General features: G+C 40.3%; 1 protein-coding gene across 1 annotated transcript in view; it reads left to right on the top strand.

The window, feature by feature from the left end:
* Positions 1-874: 874 nt before the first annotated feature.
* The window catches only part of gdpd4a (glycerophosphodiester phosphodiesterase domain containing 4a), a gene marked incomplete at its 5' end in the record, with an annotated part of 37,084 nt that continues 24,438 nt past the window's right edge, over positions 875-13,520 (top strand). The window contains 12 exon segments of the mRNA XM_038693680.1: positions 875-957; positions 3,009-3,114; positions 3,540-3,643; positions 3,933-4,026; positions 5,201-5,260; positions 5,382-5,480; positions 5,599-5,692; positions 8,504-8,649; positions 8,821-8,903; positions 11,096-11,246; positions 11,931-12,149; positions 12,878-13,035. Coding sequence (XP_038549608.1) covers positions 875-957; positions 3,009-3,114; positions 3,540-3,643; positions 3,933-4,026; positions 5,201-5,260; positions 5,382-5,480; positions 5,599-5,692; positions 8,504-8,649; positions 8,821-8,903; positions 11,096-11,246; positions 11,931-12,149; positions 12,878-13,035 — 1,397 coding nt within the window.

Consider the following 13,520-nt stretch of genomic DNA (forward strand, 5'->3'; position numbering starts at 1 on the left):
GTGTGTGTGTGTAAAGTCTTATATCACCTGAGTGGACACATGTAGAATCGCACAACTTGGGTATGTACCGTTATATCAGATATACACTGATCAGCCGTAACATTATGACCAATGACAGGGGACGTGACTAACACTGATTATCTTGTTACCATGACACCTGTCAGTCAGTGGGATATATTAGGCAGCAGGTGAACAGTGTGTCCTCATAGTTGATGTGTTAGAAGCAGGAAAAATGGGCAAGTGTAAGGATTTGACCGACTTTGACAAGGGCCAATTTGTGATACCTAGATGACTGGGTCAGAGCATCTCTGAATCGGTCTGCAGTGGTCTAAGGAAGAAAAATCGGTGAACTGGCGACAGTGTCATGGGCGGGCAAAGCTCATTAAAGGCTGGCCCGTGTGGTCTGATCCTTAAGAAGAGCTGCCGTAGGTCAAAATGCTGAAAAAGTTGATGCTGTTTCTGATAGAAATGTGTCAGAACACACAGAGCATACACAGAGGGAGACCATGCCTCGACAGGTCAGTGCTGCCTTTGCGAAAGGCAGCACTGGGAAACTAGCAGATGGGAAACTAGCAGATGGTCATAATGTTATAGCTGATGGTGTATGCCATTGTGTAGTTCTGTATCCTCAAGGTAAAACTAGGACTTCACTTACACAGAGAGAAAGAGCCCTGCTGAGTCTAGTTTTCCTATAAATACATTTTAAATTGATTTAGAGTTTCTTCTCTCCCTCTAGGTGAAGGCAGTGTGGTGGCCAACAGCCCTATCTTTTTTCTCTCTATCCCCTCTCTCCTGTCCCTTCATCTTCCCCCCTCTCTCTTTGTCTCACCCTCTCTCTCTCCCTCTCTCTCTGCCTCTCTCTCACTCTCTGTGATGCCGGGCTGTGGGTGAGTTTTTGCCCGTGACCAGACTGAAGCTGGGGAAGCTAAAGGTGGTGCGGCGGCAGCTGCTGCAAAGGTACAAAATAACACACATCACCACCGATCAGTGATGAGGCTTACACCCCAATGTAAACAGAATTAATTCTTTCTCTTTAATACCCTTTAATACCCACATTCTTATAACTATGATAATGAATGTCTTTGCTTGCATTATTGGTTCTTGTGCAAGCTGTTGCAGTAACTGTGTGTAGCATTCATTAGTTTGTGCAGGCATTCCCATTGCTTTGAAGACGACACTTAGTGTTAGTGACGGTTGTTTAAAATGGCCTGTGTGGAGTGACTTTATGTCACAAAATGAAACAAACATTTTATACTCCCTTCTAGTGGTGTCCAGCCTTGCAGATAGTTTACATTACACCACATGATTGGTGATGGCGCAGTGTATAAGACGCATGTCTTTAGTGTGGGAGACCTGAGTTTGATTCCAACTGCAACATCAACCAATGTTTCCATGAGCAACACACTTAAACCCTAGTTGCTCCAGAGATGTGTGACATCTGAGATAGATATATATATATACAGTAGCTCACAAACATGGGTACACCCCTCACATTGAAGTAAATATTTGATTCTATCTTTTCATTTGACAACACTGAAGAAATGACACTTTGCTACAATGTAAAGTAGTGAGTGTACAGCTTGTATAATAGTGTAAATTTGATGTCCCCTCAAAATAACACATCACACAGCCATTAATGGCTGTTGGAATGCAAGGTCTCTAACATCCACCATGTCATGGAGGAGTGGAAGAGGACTCCAGTGGCAACCAGTGAAGCTCTGGTGAACTCCATGCCCAAGAGGGTTAAAGCAGTGCTGGAAAAATAATGGTGGCCACACAAAATATTGACACTTTTGGCCCAATTTGGACATTTTCACTTAGGGGTGTACTCACTTTTGTTTCCAGCGGTTTAGACATTAATGGCTGTGTGATGTGTTATTTTGAGGGGACAGCAAATTTACACTGTTATACAAGCTGCACGCTCACTACTTTACATTGTAGCAAAGTGTCATTTCCTCAGTGTTGTCACATGAAAAGATATAATCAAATATTTACAACTATGTGTGCTGTGTACTCACTTTTGTGAGACATTGTATATAGTAATTGTAAGTCGCTTTGGATAAAAACATCAGCAAAATGACTAATAATAATAACAGTAATATATTTGAGTTGGTGAGGATTAAATCGCTTCTGCCACCACCCTAATACAATGTAGTTTACTTGTTTTAAAGCATCAGAAAATGACACTGTAAAAGAAAAGCAGCAATATCTCTCTCAAAACAATGTCCTGCTTACTCAGGATGATCTAAAAACTTTGCTGTGTACTATTTTCATGGAGAACTGTTCTGAAATACAACTGCCTACTGTCTGTCTACACAGAAGGATGACACTCAGTGATTCTTTGTGTACAGAGAATTCATCATCATAACTATTTTCAAATTGGTATTACTGCAGTATGTTTATGAAACACAGTGGTAGAGTTGGGTTTGGTAGCATTTTATTAAAGCAGAATCCAGCAACAAATCTAAAATGATTTTATTATAACAGTATATTTTGTTTACTGAAAAGAGAAAAGCACAGTTTTGAGTATCAGTCTAATGAATGTTGACAGACTGTAGATGCAACTTGAAAATTAAATGAGAAGCAGAAGGTAAGAAATTCAGATTGTTTTTCACAAGCTACTTTAATTATTAATTAATAAGATGATAAGAAAGATTAACTGGGACTAAAACTGACATGAGTCAGCCCGTTTGGTTCACCGGAAAAGCGTCAGCTCTGTGTCAAAATGACAAAGCACATTTCAGATCAATCTGCTATCTGAATGTTTTGCACATCTCAAATTACAAAGCATAAGTAGATATGAAAGATTTGATATGAGGTCTCTCAGCCACAGAGCCTAGAGAGTTTGGGTACACCCAGCTCCGATAAAACAGGCTCCTCCAGAAGTCTAGACAGTTTTTAAAACGTACTCATTTTGTTAACCGGGTAATATGCTGCTCAATGTCTTTTTGTGTAAACGCTCTTTCTGATGTTTACTTTATTGGTTAATTCCTAATTGACTGTACCAGGTATGAACACCAGCCGTTTGTCTCCTGTCTGGCTGGCCTCTATGGCTGCCAATGGAGACGATATCAAAGAGCCCGGGCGCAGCCAGGAGAGTGCTGCTGCAGCAAGGTACACACACACACACACCCACACACACAGAGCACCATCTATAAGCAGTGAGTTGAGTTCGGTTGGTTTGCTGATCGTGCAGAGAGTATTGATTCCCTAGCCAGTTCTCCTCCATCCCGCGTGCTGACTCCAACAGTCAGTCTGCTTAATATCAGCACATATATACTTCGTCAGCTTGTGTCAAAATATACTGCTTCCACATGCACTCGCTAATATGATTGACTTCTTCCGTATCTGCCAGATTGTGTAGCATCAGGGAGTTGCTGTTTTGCCTCCCAAGTATGACTTTAAATCCTTTTTATCAAGTGAGGAAAATAAAGTTCACTTTAAAACTTAAAGGTAGTGATTAATCATTAAAATAGGTGAGCTTAATGTGGGTAGTTTGTTAAGACAAAAAATGACTTCAGTGTTTGTGTGTGTTACAGGTGGAGTGTGGCAGCTTTGGCCTCCTGATCCTCACCTTCTTCCTGAGTTTTTTATTCCTTTATTTCTGGAGTGAAGCTCAGAATGACTACATAGACTTTGACTGGTGGGTCACACACAAAAAAACCTGAACATATATATGCACTGCACACACACTCTTATTGCTTATCGTATGTTTTTTGTTGTACTTTATAGGGCATTTGTTGCCATGATGAGGTATAGGGTTGTTTTTTTTAATTTTTTTATAAACAACTAACAAAGGAATGAGTGAATTGATCATCCTAATAATGAATAAATAAATGTATGACAGGACCAACCTATCATTCAAACTTGATTCACAACATGGAGCACACTGTATGTCATATCTGTTGGTGGTTTTTCTTGTGCTTCTTCAGGTTTAACTTTGGGACTTTGGGTTTCTGGTTTCCCTGGTCTTTGGTCCTTTTGGTCATTGCTGCTACTCTCTTCACATACACCTCCCTACTACTGGTATGCTTCACTGATTCACTTTGTTCAACAAGACAATAACAAGCAAACAAGAAAAAAGTCTCTAGTACTCAGAGGTCTGATTATACACTCTTTGTAAGTTGTTTACAGAGATATGCGGTGTTGTTTTTAGATCGAAGTTTGACGGTTCAAATCCCTGGATTAGCTGTGAAAACCATTGTGTGAATGGAAAACACTAACCACTAACCACCCGATTACAAGCAGAAGAACTTTCTCAGCCAGAGCCTATTGCACTTTTTCTCACTAAACCAGAGTGTTTGAAGCAATTTGTTTTAATTAGGTGCAAGTGCATCAGCCATTCCAGCACTTATCTGACATTTAGGAGCTCATCCGCTTGCCTGAGGTGACAAATATTATGTAAGACAGAAAAATGAACACATATGAAGTGAAGGAGAAATCTGAGTTTACTTTACCGTATGATTAGAGCCTATTTTGGACACGATTTTTGAGCCACACAACTCTTTTATAGAGTTAGTGAGGGTTGATCAACTGGCCCCAAACTAATTTGTAACACGTCAAAAATGTTGTCAGGTTCCAGCAAGTTAATGCAGAGCCACCTGTGAATTGGCACATAGGATGGCGCCTCAAGGCAGCACATTTCCGCCTTGTTATCATTATTGCTAACAAACAAACTTCTACCAAAGATGCTATAAAAGATAAAACATTGCAAGTTGCACCAATGGGATGAAATAGTATATACTTCTGTGTGGTTGCCGCTCCTCTTGCCTCTCTTATTGTTGTGTTTGGATCAAAACATATTGGGTTGTGCGTGCATGATGTTATCGGTAGATAACGAACTTTAATATAACTTACTCATAACTGAAAAACCTCTGAACGCCCTCTGCCAACAGAGAGATGTGTTGCCAGATCTTGTGAGAGTGTGTTGCAGAGACAGCTCTCAAACAAAGTTAATTTACATCGCAGACAATTTCATACAGTAGGAGATGGAATTGGAACAATAACATTTTTAAAATTGTACAGTGAACAGACAGCAGAAAAGTCTGAGGCATATAAAAACTTTGACTTGTTGTTGGCTGTGACAAGATATCCACGTGTTATTTTTAAATCTGCTAAGGCATGAAAAGAAAAGAATTTGACTGTTGGAGAGTTACAGCTTTATGTAATAATGTTTGATGGATATCTAAACATTGCTCAGGTGCTGGCAGTGTGTCTGCTTTCTGAGGGTCAGAGGCTGTACCTTCACTGGAGCCACAAGGTATCACACACACAAAGAATAAATAAACACAAACACTGACATACAGTTCTTTGTATTTTTGTGTTCCCCCTCGTCCTAAGTTGTCATATGTTGAGTTTTCTCATTGTTTGTGTTGTTGCAGACTGGCATCCTGGTGTCATTGGTGTTCTCCGTCACTGCCACCGCCATCCTGTCTGACCTCTGGAGAAAAGAATGGAAGACTCTTCTTCTCTCCCTGCAGGTTAGTTAATCCTGACACACTAGCCAATTGAATTTTAAACATTTATTTAACAATTATTAATTTGCACTTTATGTTTTGATTGAAATGTCATTGTTCTCTTCCTCGTTCTCATCTTTAGGTGACAGCACCTTTCCTCCATGTGGCTGCAGTCTCACTAATGGCAATTCTCTCCTGGCCAATAGCGTTGCACTTCTTCCGCATGAACAAGAAAGGTAGGCAAGCTGATGCCTTGTCTTAGTATATAACGTTTAGAGAAAAACAAGGAAATGCACTCACCTTCCTCAAACAGTTTTTGCTGTGATGCTGTTAAGCAAGGCTGTACTGGGCAACAACTGTAAACAGGACAACGAAACGGGACATGTAAACAGTTGTTTAAATGCATGCAGTTTTACATACATACACAATCAAAACCTGTTTATCAGATCTTTAACTGATCGGTTTCACTTCCCCTGACCTAAATCCAGACCCCCAAACAGCTTAGCCAGACCCTTCAGGACCCTTTTGTACATCAAAATACTTGATGTTTGGGAGTGTTATTGGGAAAGAGAGACAGAAGAAGAATGGAAATCAAGTGTCAAGCACAACCAACCTCTCATTGCCCTAGCAGCAGTAACTGGAGGGAGGAAATGGCTGAGGGCCCTTGTTGAAATGACATATCTGCTGATTGCTGCCAGACAGAGAAGTGTTTCAGGGTCTAAAAAGTACTGAGCTGCCCCGCTCGCTGAAATCAAATACACCCCTCAGCAACGTGGCGCACTTGTCTGGCAGGGATTTTACAGCTGTAGACCTCCCTGCCATACTTCGTTCACTCTTTCCACTTACTCTTAACAGAAAATCAATGTCTCATTTTCTTACTCAATTTCTCTCTCTTCTCTTTGTCTCTCTGACGCTTTCTGTCTTCTTTCATTGACTCTTTTTTTGGTTTCTTAATCTTATTTCTTTTCGTAGCTGCTCTGCTTTCCTTCTCTTTGAGTCTGTCTTGCATTGTGTGTCCGACTGCCTTTTCCTCTCCGCTGAATGGCTTTGACCTCTACGTCTCTTTTTTGCTCTCCATGGGTACTGTCCCTGGTTGCCACGGTGATTTGGCGAGTAAAGTGATGCTGAGTCATGTCGGGGGGTCTCTTCTGGCAGGAGATAAAGGAGAGAAGCGAGAGACTCGCTAAAGCACACGATGTACTCTCCCCTGTTCTACTGTATTGAGATGAAAACACAGTTTCAAAGCTTGAATGTGAAAGGAAAGAGTTGGCGGGTTAGTTTTGAAGTTTTATTGAATTCAAGCACTAATGGAATGTGAGACGGGAAGGATGCTGGGTTAAAGGTCCAGTGTGTAATATTTAAGAGGATCTATTGACAGAAATGCATTATAATATCCATAACTATGTTTTCAGTGGTGTATAAAGACCTTACATAATAAACTGTTATGTATTTATTACCTTAGAATGAGCCATTTCTATCTACATACACCGCGGCTCCCCTTACATGGACGTCGCCATGTTGTGCTGCCATGTTTCTACAGTAGCCCAAGTGGAGAAACTGCTCTACAGAGAGTGCGTTTTGTCACTAAGTTGAATACTTACGAAGCAGAAGAAGTAGTAGTAGTAGTCTGTTTCATTAGAAGTAAGAAGAGATGTGAAATTTGGACAATTGGAGGACGACGCGTATTATTTTGCACAGATGGAGCGTGTCGGCCACCGTAGCTTCTCCTGCACGCTTGGAAAGGGAGGGGAGGGAAGTGACTGATGGTGCATTCATGTGTTGTTGCAAAAAGAGGAATAAAATGTACATAAAGACGTATACAGAACAGAACACAAATATATAAGAAGAATACTAAATATAAATATATAAGAAGAATATTAAACAAGGTTCATATGTTGACAGTTTTTACAGCCTTTTGTTGTTGGATTTAGAAATTAAATTGATATTAGGTACAACCTCATGGAGAAAAGTATAACATTGCCACTAAAACTTACACACTGAACCTTTAAGCAGGATTTTTACCTTTTTTAAGTTTATTAAAATTTACATAGACTAGACAAATGGCACACAAATGAGTAAATACAGAGGATAACACACTAAATGATGGTGAGGCGATTGCGGTCCTGTTGCAAGGCAAGGCCCCAACCTAGCAGGGCTTCTCTCACTTTATTTTAATGCTCTGGTGACTTATAGCCAAGCGGAGAAGGTAATCAATATAACTAGACAGTATGTTGATTAAAGAGCATTAACAGTTTCACACTGTCATTGATTTATTTAATTGCAGTAGCTGTCGCAAATAATAATCCCTTCTTATTCTCTCACCCTGTGTTTTAATGGTATAAGCAGATAATGGTAGCTACAGATGGTTGACAAATTAAAGGAAGTTTCGAAGTATGGAGTCAGGCCACCACGAGCCTCCTTCTACAGCTGCAGTGCTCCTCGCCAAGTCTGTGGAACTCTATTGGAGTTATATCATGCCTCATTTATATAAAACCTTTTATTCAATCAGATAATCTCATGCAAGAGAGACCTGAGTGAAGCAGATAGAAAAGAAAAAACAAACATAGCCAGACATGACAAAAGGACGTATAGCATCAGATACAATCACTAAAAAGATTTGAAGATTAAAGTTATATTTTATCATTGGTCTTGTGCAGGTGGTGGTGGAGAGCATTGTCTTATACATTTGTCCAAAATCTTCCATAGGTGTGAAACTGGGTTGAGATCTGGTGGCTGTAAAGGCAGTAGCATTTCATTCACATCATTTTCATACTCAAAACCCAAACCATTCATTGAGCCCTGGTTCACAAAGATATAAAGTGGGATGGAAATAATTTGTCATGGCACCCTGCGCCACCCAACCCCCAATAATAACATGCATATTATGTAAAAACAGATGCATGAGTGGGCGCACACTTAGGGATACTCTGTACTAGAGACTTCTTCTGTTTTAAATGAAACATCTTATATTTAGTGATTAAAAAAGATAAGTATTTATATGAATTTACATCCTCAGAGTATATCCTTTTGTGTTGTGTGTTCTTCAGTGCGTCAGGTGGCCGTCCTGGGTCTCTACCTGTCCATGCTGTTCTCTCTCTACCTGGTCCCTCTGGGAATGTACTCGCCCTGCATTAAAGAGGCAGGAACGCTGGGACCCGCCCCAACACTCATCGGACACAGAGGAGCTCCAATGGTGAGACAGAAGTGAACCGTGACGGCTGGATCTGTCTTAATTCTGTTTAAAGTCTGTTTTTTTTACTAAGACTGTTCATCATTTCCATCGGTTATGATATTATTATTATTATTATGATAATATTTATGACTCTGGGAATGTTTTTGTCTCACTGTGTATGTGTGTGTATAGCTTGCTCCAGAGAATACTGTGATGTCGTTTGAGAAGGCAGTGGAAGCTGGAGGCGAAGGATTGGAGACTGATGTCACCATCAGGTATTAACCTCTCTCACGTGTGTGTATCTGTGTGCGTGTACATATATGTTGAGGTGTTCTCCAAGCTGTGCACTGCGCCATTATGACCACCGACAGGGGAAGTGTATAACACTGATCTCGTTACCATGTCACCTGTCAGTGGGTGGGGTCTATTAAGCAGCAAGTAAAGGTTTTGTCCTTATAGTTGCAGAAAAAGATGGGCAAGCAGAAGGATTGACAGGGCCAAGGCTCATTTATGCATGTGGCAAGCGAAGGCTGGCCTGTGTGGTCTGATCCAACAGGCTACTGTAGGTCAAACTGCTGAAAAAGCAGGCGGTCATCATGTTATGGCTGATCAGTGTATTTATTAATCTTTCACCAGAACTGGGTAAGCACACTTGTTTTCTTGGGTTTCCTGGTAATTTCTATTGCCTTGTGGGAATTGAGAGGACAAAACAAATACTAAAAAGTTTGGCTAACTTAAAGGTACCCTGTGGAGCTTCTGACCACATGGGAGGCTATAGAGCAATGTTTTGCTTAGCAGCTCGCCGTTTTTATTCGTGTCTCATTTTGGTGAGAAACACAAAATGTTAACGTAACAAGACAACTTGACAGGGCGCCTTGTTAAAATAGTAACCTGAAAGATAAAGGTCGTTTTACACGGGGAAACGTCACTCCGCCTGCGTAGTCGCCTGGCCCCGCGGGGTCGCTCTACGCTTCTCATGTGAACGGACACCGAGAGAAGCGCTCCGCGAGTAAACAGAAGGCACTCTATAGATAGTAAGCACGGCTTCTGTGCGCTACTGTATTCCTTCATAGCCTAGCTTAAAGTAAAACTATAAGTAACGTTAATTGATAGAATTTGTTAATTGATTATTCATATTATATATAAATTTAGTCATGCAAACACCCTCCTGTTAATGTCCCGATAACAGTTCAGTGAACAGTTATATATTACAGGGAAGTCACAGACGGCGAGGATCAGTCTCTTTCAAGAAAACATGCTCGCATAATCGCTTCCTGTTGTGTGTGTATATATAAACAAGCACCCGACATGAAGAAGTGGTTTGTCATCTGTTTAAGTAGAAAGTACATAACTGAGTGGATCCTCTCTCTTATTCTTTGACACTGATAGCATTACACTTTCATACAACACTCTTACATACTTTTAATATCACTTTTATGCTAAAAATCATGAAATATATTTACTGTCCTTATTTAGCAACATGCGTCTTAAAAGCCAAACCGCTAATAGCAGGAAAAGCTTTAATAAAACAGCCAAACTGGGATTACAGGAGTTTAAATCACTATTATTATTATTATTAATGTCCCTTGATTAGCGGGTGCCTGATTAAACGAACAAATTGTTAAAATGTATCTTCACAATTATTTCAAGGGGACCCAATCATCAATGTAATTATTAACGGCGTTTAATAACACAAAATGTTTCCTTGCTGGTAAAATTAGCGGCACAGCAGCCTGGCGGCAGTGAACTGATGCTGACTGAGTCTGTGCCTTCATGCTAATTGTACAGATCAGATGCTAGCGTGCTACCCTCAGCGCTAAGGTGATTACTGCCATGCTAATCCAGTTAGCCGTTAGCCCTGCCATTAGCCCACGGCTGGTGGGTTACACACAATTTTACAGCCTGAAAACAGGGAGATTAGCAACATGGCATGACTCAGCCTTAGCGGGTTAGCTTAATACCATGCTGCTGGTGACCCCTGTGTGTGGTAGTTCCCTGTGTGTGTGTGTGTGTGTGTGTGTGTGTGTGTGTATGGTCTGCATGAATTATTGTGTCTACTTGGCAGTTTCTGTGTAATTAAACTGTCAAGGGTTTTGTGAGGCAGTCTATTAGTGTGTGTGTCTGTGTGTATTATTGGACATTGTACATAACTGATATCAGGCTCACTGAGTTGTTTATGTGTTCACGAAAGACAGATGGCTTAGTCAAAAGCCAAACTTAATTTAATTGCAGGTGTTTTCAGCAGAGAACAGTTTTTAGGAGGATTAAATGTTTTTTGATGAATTTAATCATCCTCTCTTCACTCTCATCTCCTCATTTCCTTTCCTTTTTCATTCCAACCTCCCTGCTCTCCTCTTTCGTTCATACTCACTTGCGTCTCATTTTTGTGGTCTTCACTTTTCCTTGTTTACATCCTGATCTTCACTTTGTCACTCTTTTTTTTAATACTCCCACTAATCCTCTGTAGTTATGATGGTGTTCCCTTCCTGATGCATGACTCCACTCTGAGGAGAACCACTAACGTCGCTGATGTTTTCCCAAATCGAACACACCTCGATGCCTCCATGTTCACCTGGGCTGAGCTACAGCAACTGAATGCTGGTGACTGGTTCTTATCGGTGAGACTAACACACAAACACAATTTATAGTATATTTATAGTATAGTAATGTGGTTTGGTTTCCTCAAAAGCACTACTGCTGAAGTGTGAAATTCAGACACTGTTGCTTGATAAAACACCATCTCCAAATGTCATCTTCACAGCAGCTATGCAAATTTCCCTTATCATTAGGTTGATGTCTTTTATTTTATAAAACCAAGAGAGGTTGAATCTTTTACTGAACATTGAGAGAAGAAAGTCCAGATTTATAAAAAAAATTAATTAGACAAAGAGCCACACCCTTTCTGAAAGTTTGGCTCAGTTATTTAACTAGAAAATAGTGCAACTACATGTTGCATCTCCTGCTGCAAGAGGACACTGACCAGGTCCGAGTTAACCATTAAACTACTGTAGGCCTCTTATGATGAGCATATTGCTCAAAATTATATCGGGTAATAGACAGTGACGAGACCAATGGGGTCAAAAACCAAAAAAAAATAACCATAATAACCATAGTTTTTATTAAACTTGATACCACTGCACGTTAATTAACTAGATTTAAAAATAAAAAACTCTATTAATTCTTCTTTTTTTAAATAATCAAAATAAACACATCTACATTTTTCCCATTTTCCATGAATCCAATGGCTAAGCAACCCTTTTTTTCAATGTCACTCTGCTACACACACACACACTGTCTTACAGAGGGATCCATTTGGTACTGTGTCGTCCATGTCTGAGGCGGACTTCTCCCAGGTCCAGAACCAGTCTGTTCCCTCACTGGCCCAGTTCCTGGAGGTAGCGGCCCGTAGCAACAGACTAGTGCTGTTTGACCTGCGTAGGCCACCGCACGGACATCCCTACAGTCAGTCATACATCAACACCACCCTGCAGGTGGTGCAGGCCCACATCAACTCCTCACAGGTATCTGCCGGCTAAAGAGTGGATGTATTTTTAATTCTGCAGTTCAGTTGAAATCTGACATAAAATTGGTGGGTTTGTTCGTTCCATGACTTAGAAGATCAGTAATAAACTCTGGCTACAGTGGCTCTACAAACATATCCATAGCATGTATTTTAATTAGAGATGTCCAGATTAAGTTATTTTTTCATATCAAATCAGAGTCCTTTTAATATTGGCTATCTGCTGATACTAAGTTTGATCTTACTTATATTTTAATAGCAACAGAATATGCATGTGTTGATTAAATATGTATCTGGGGCACTGAAGTGACTAAATTTGGCAGACTTTATAATCTGTCTTATTCCAAATACCTACAGACTTCTTGGTTCAAACGTATAACGTTGATCACCTTAATTTATTGATATGAAAGTTTAATTGGGAGGTTCCAACTCCTCAAACTGACGTGACGCAATTCACAAGAGACAAGATGTCTAACTCTGTTGGAAAAACAAAAATATCTGGATCTTTGGCTGATGAGTATGGCAAACCTGACAACAGCAAAGTTTCCTTTTGGCCAGTTTTGGTCAGTTTTTTTCGAATTTAGTAGTTTTTCCTCTTTCAGTTATCGATTGTTGCCAGTGTTTCAAATTTCACCTGCGTTGTACTGTGTATGTGACAAATAAAGTTGATTATTATAAGTGGTAACAACATATTTTGTGGATGTGTGTGGATTTTTTTTAAATGTGAAGGTGCTGTGGCTGCCATCTGAGGACAGGGAGCTGGTCCAGACTGTGGATCCAGAGCTGCAGCAGACCTCTGGAGAAAAGGCATCTATCCAGGAACTAAGAGACGGGCACATCACCAGACTCAACCTGCACTACAGCACAATGTCACAACAACAGATCAGGTACACGTGCGCACACACACACACACACACACTTATTGTCATCCTGACTGACTTATTTTAACCTAAAAATTCCCAAATTTGTTTGATATGATTTTCAAACTGTATGACCACACCCACAACATAGTTTTCCTCCTGCAAGAAGAGACCGATCAGCACAGTGTGAAGTCCTCTTGCAATAAGCACCACTCAGAAACCACTAATAGAAAAAAAAAAAAGAAATGAGGAGACAAAACAGATGGGCTCCTAATTATGCACCAGAGCAGGGATGGCCCTGACAATGTTGGAGCCCTAGGCGAGATTTTAAATTGGCACCCTCACCATCATGCCCAATCCTGAAATCCTTGGAGTCATCACTCCTCTATCCACAGGAATTGTTTAAAATGTTCAGCAGCCAAACTCACAATTTTAGCACAATTTCAAAATAAATTATTAAATAAAAGATGAATAGAATATGATATTAGGCTTTCGGGCATTCTGTAGCTATT

Source organism: Micropterus salmoides, unplaced genomic scaffold, assembly GCF_014851395.1.
Source record: "Micropterus salmoides isolate LMB-PRFRI ecotype aquatic unplaced genomic scaffold, ASM1485139v1 Ms_hic_scaffold_3, whole genome shotgun sequence".
NCBI lineage: Eukaryota > Metazoa > Chordata > Actinopteri > Centrarchiformes > Centrarchidae > Micropterus > Micropterus salmoides.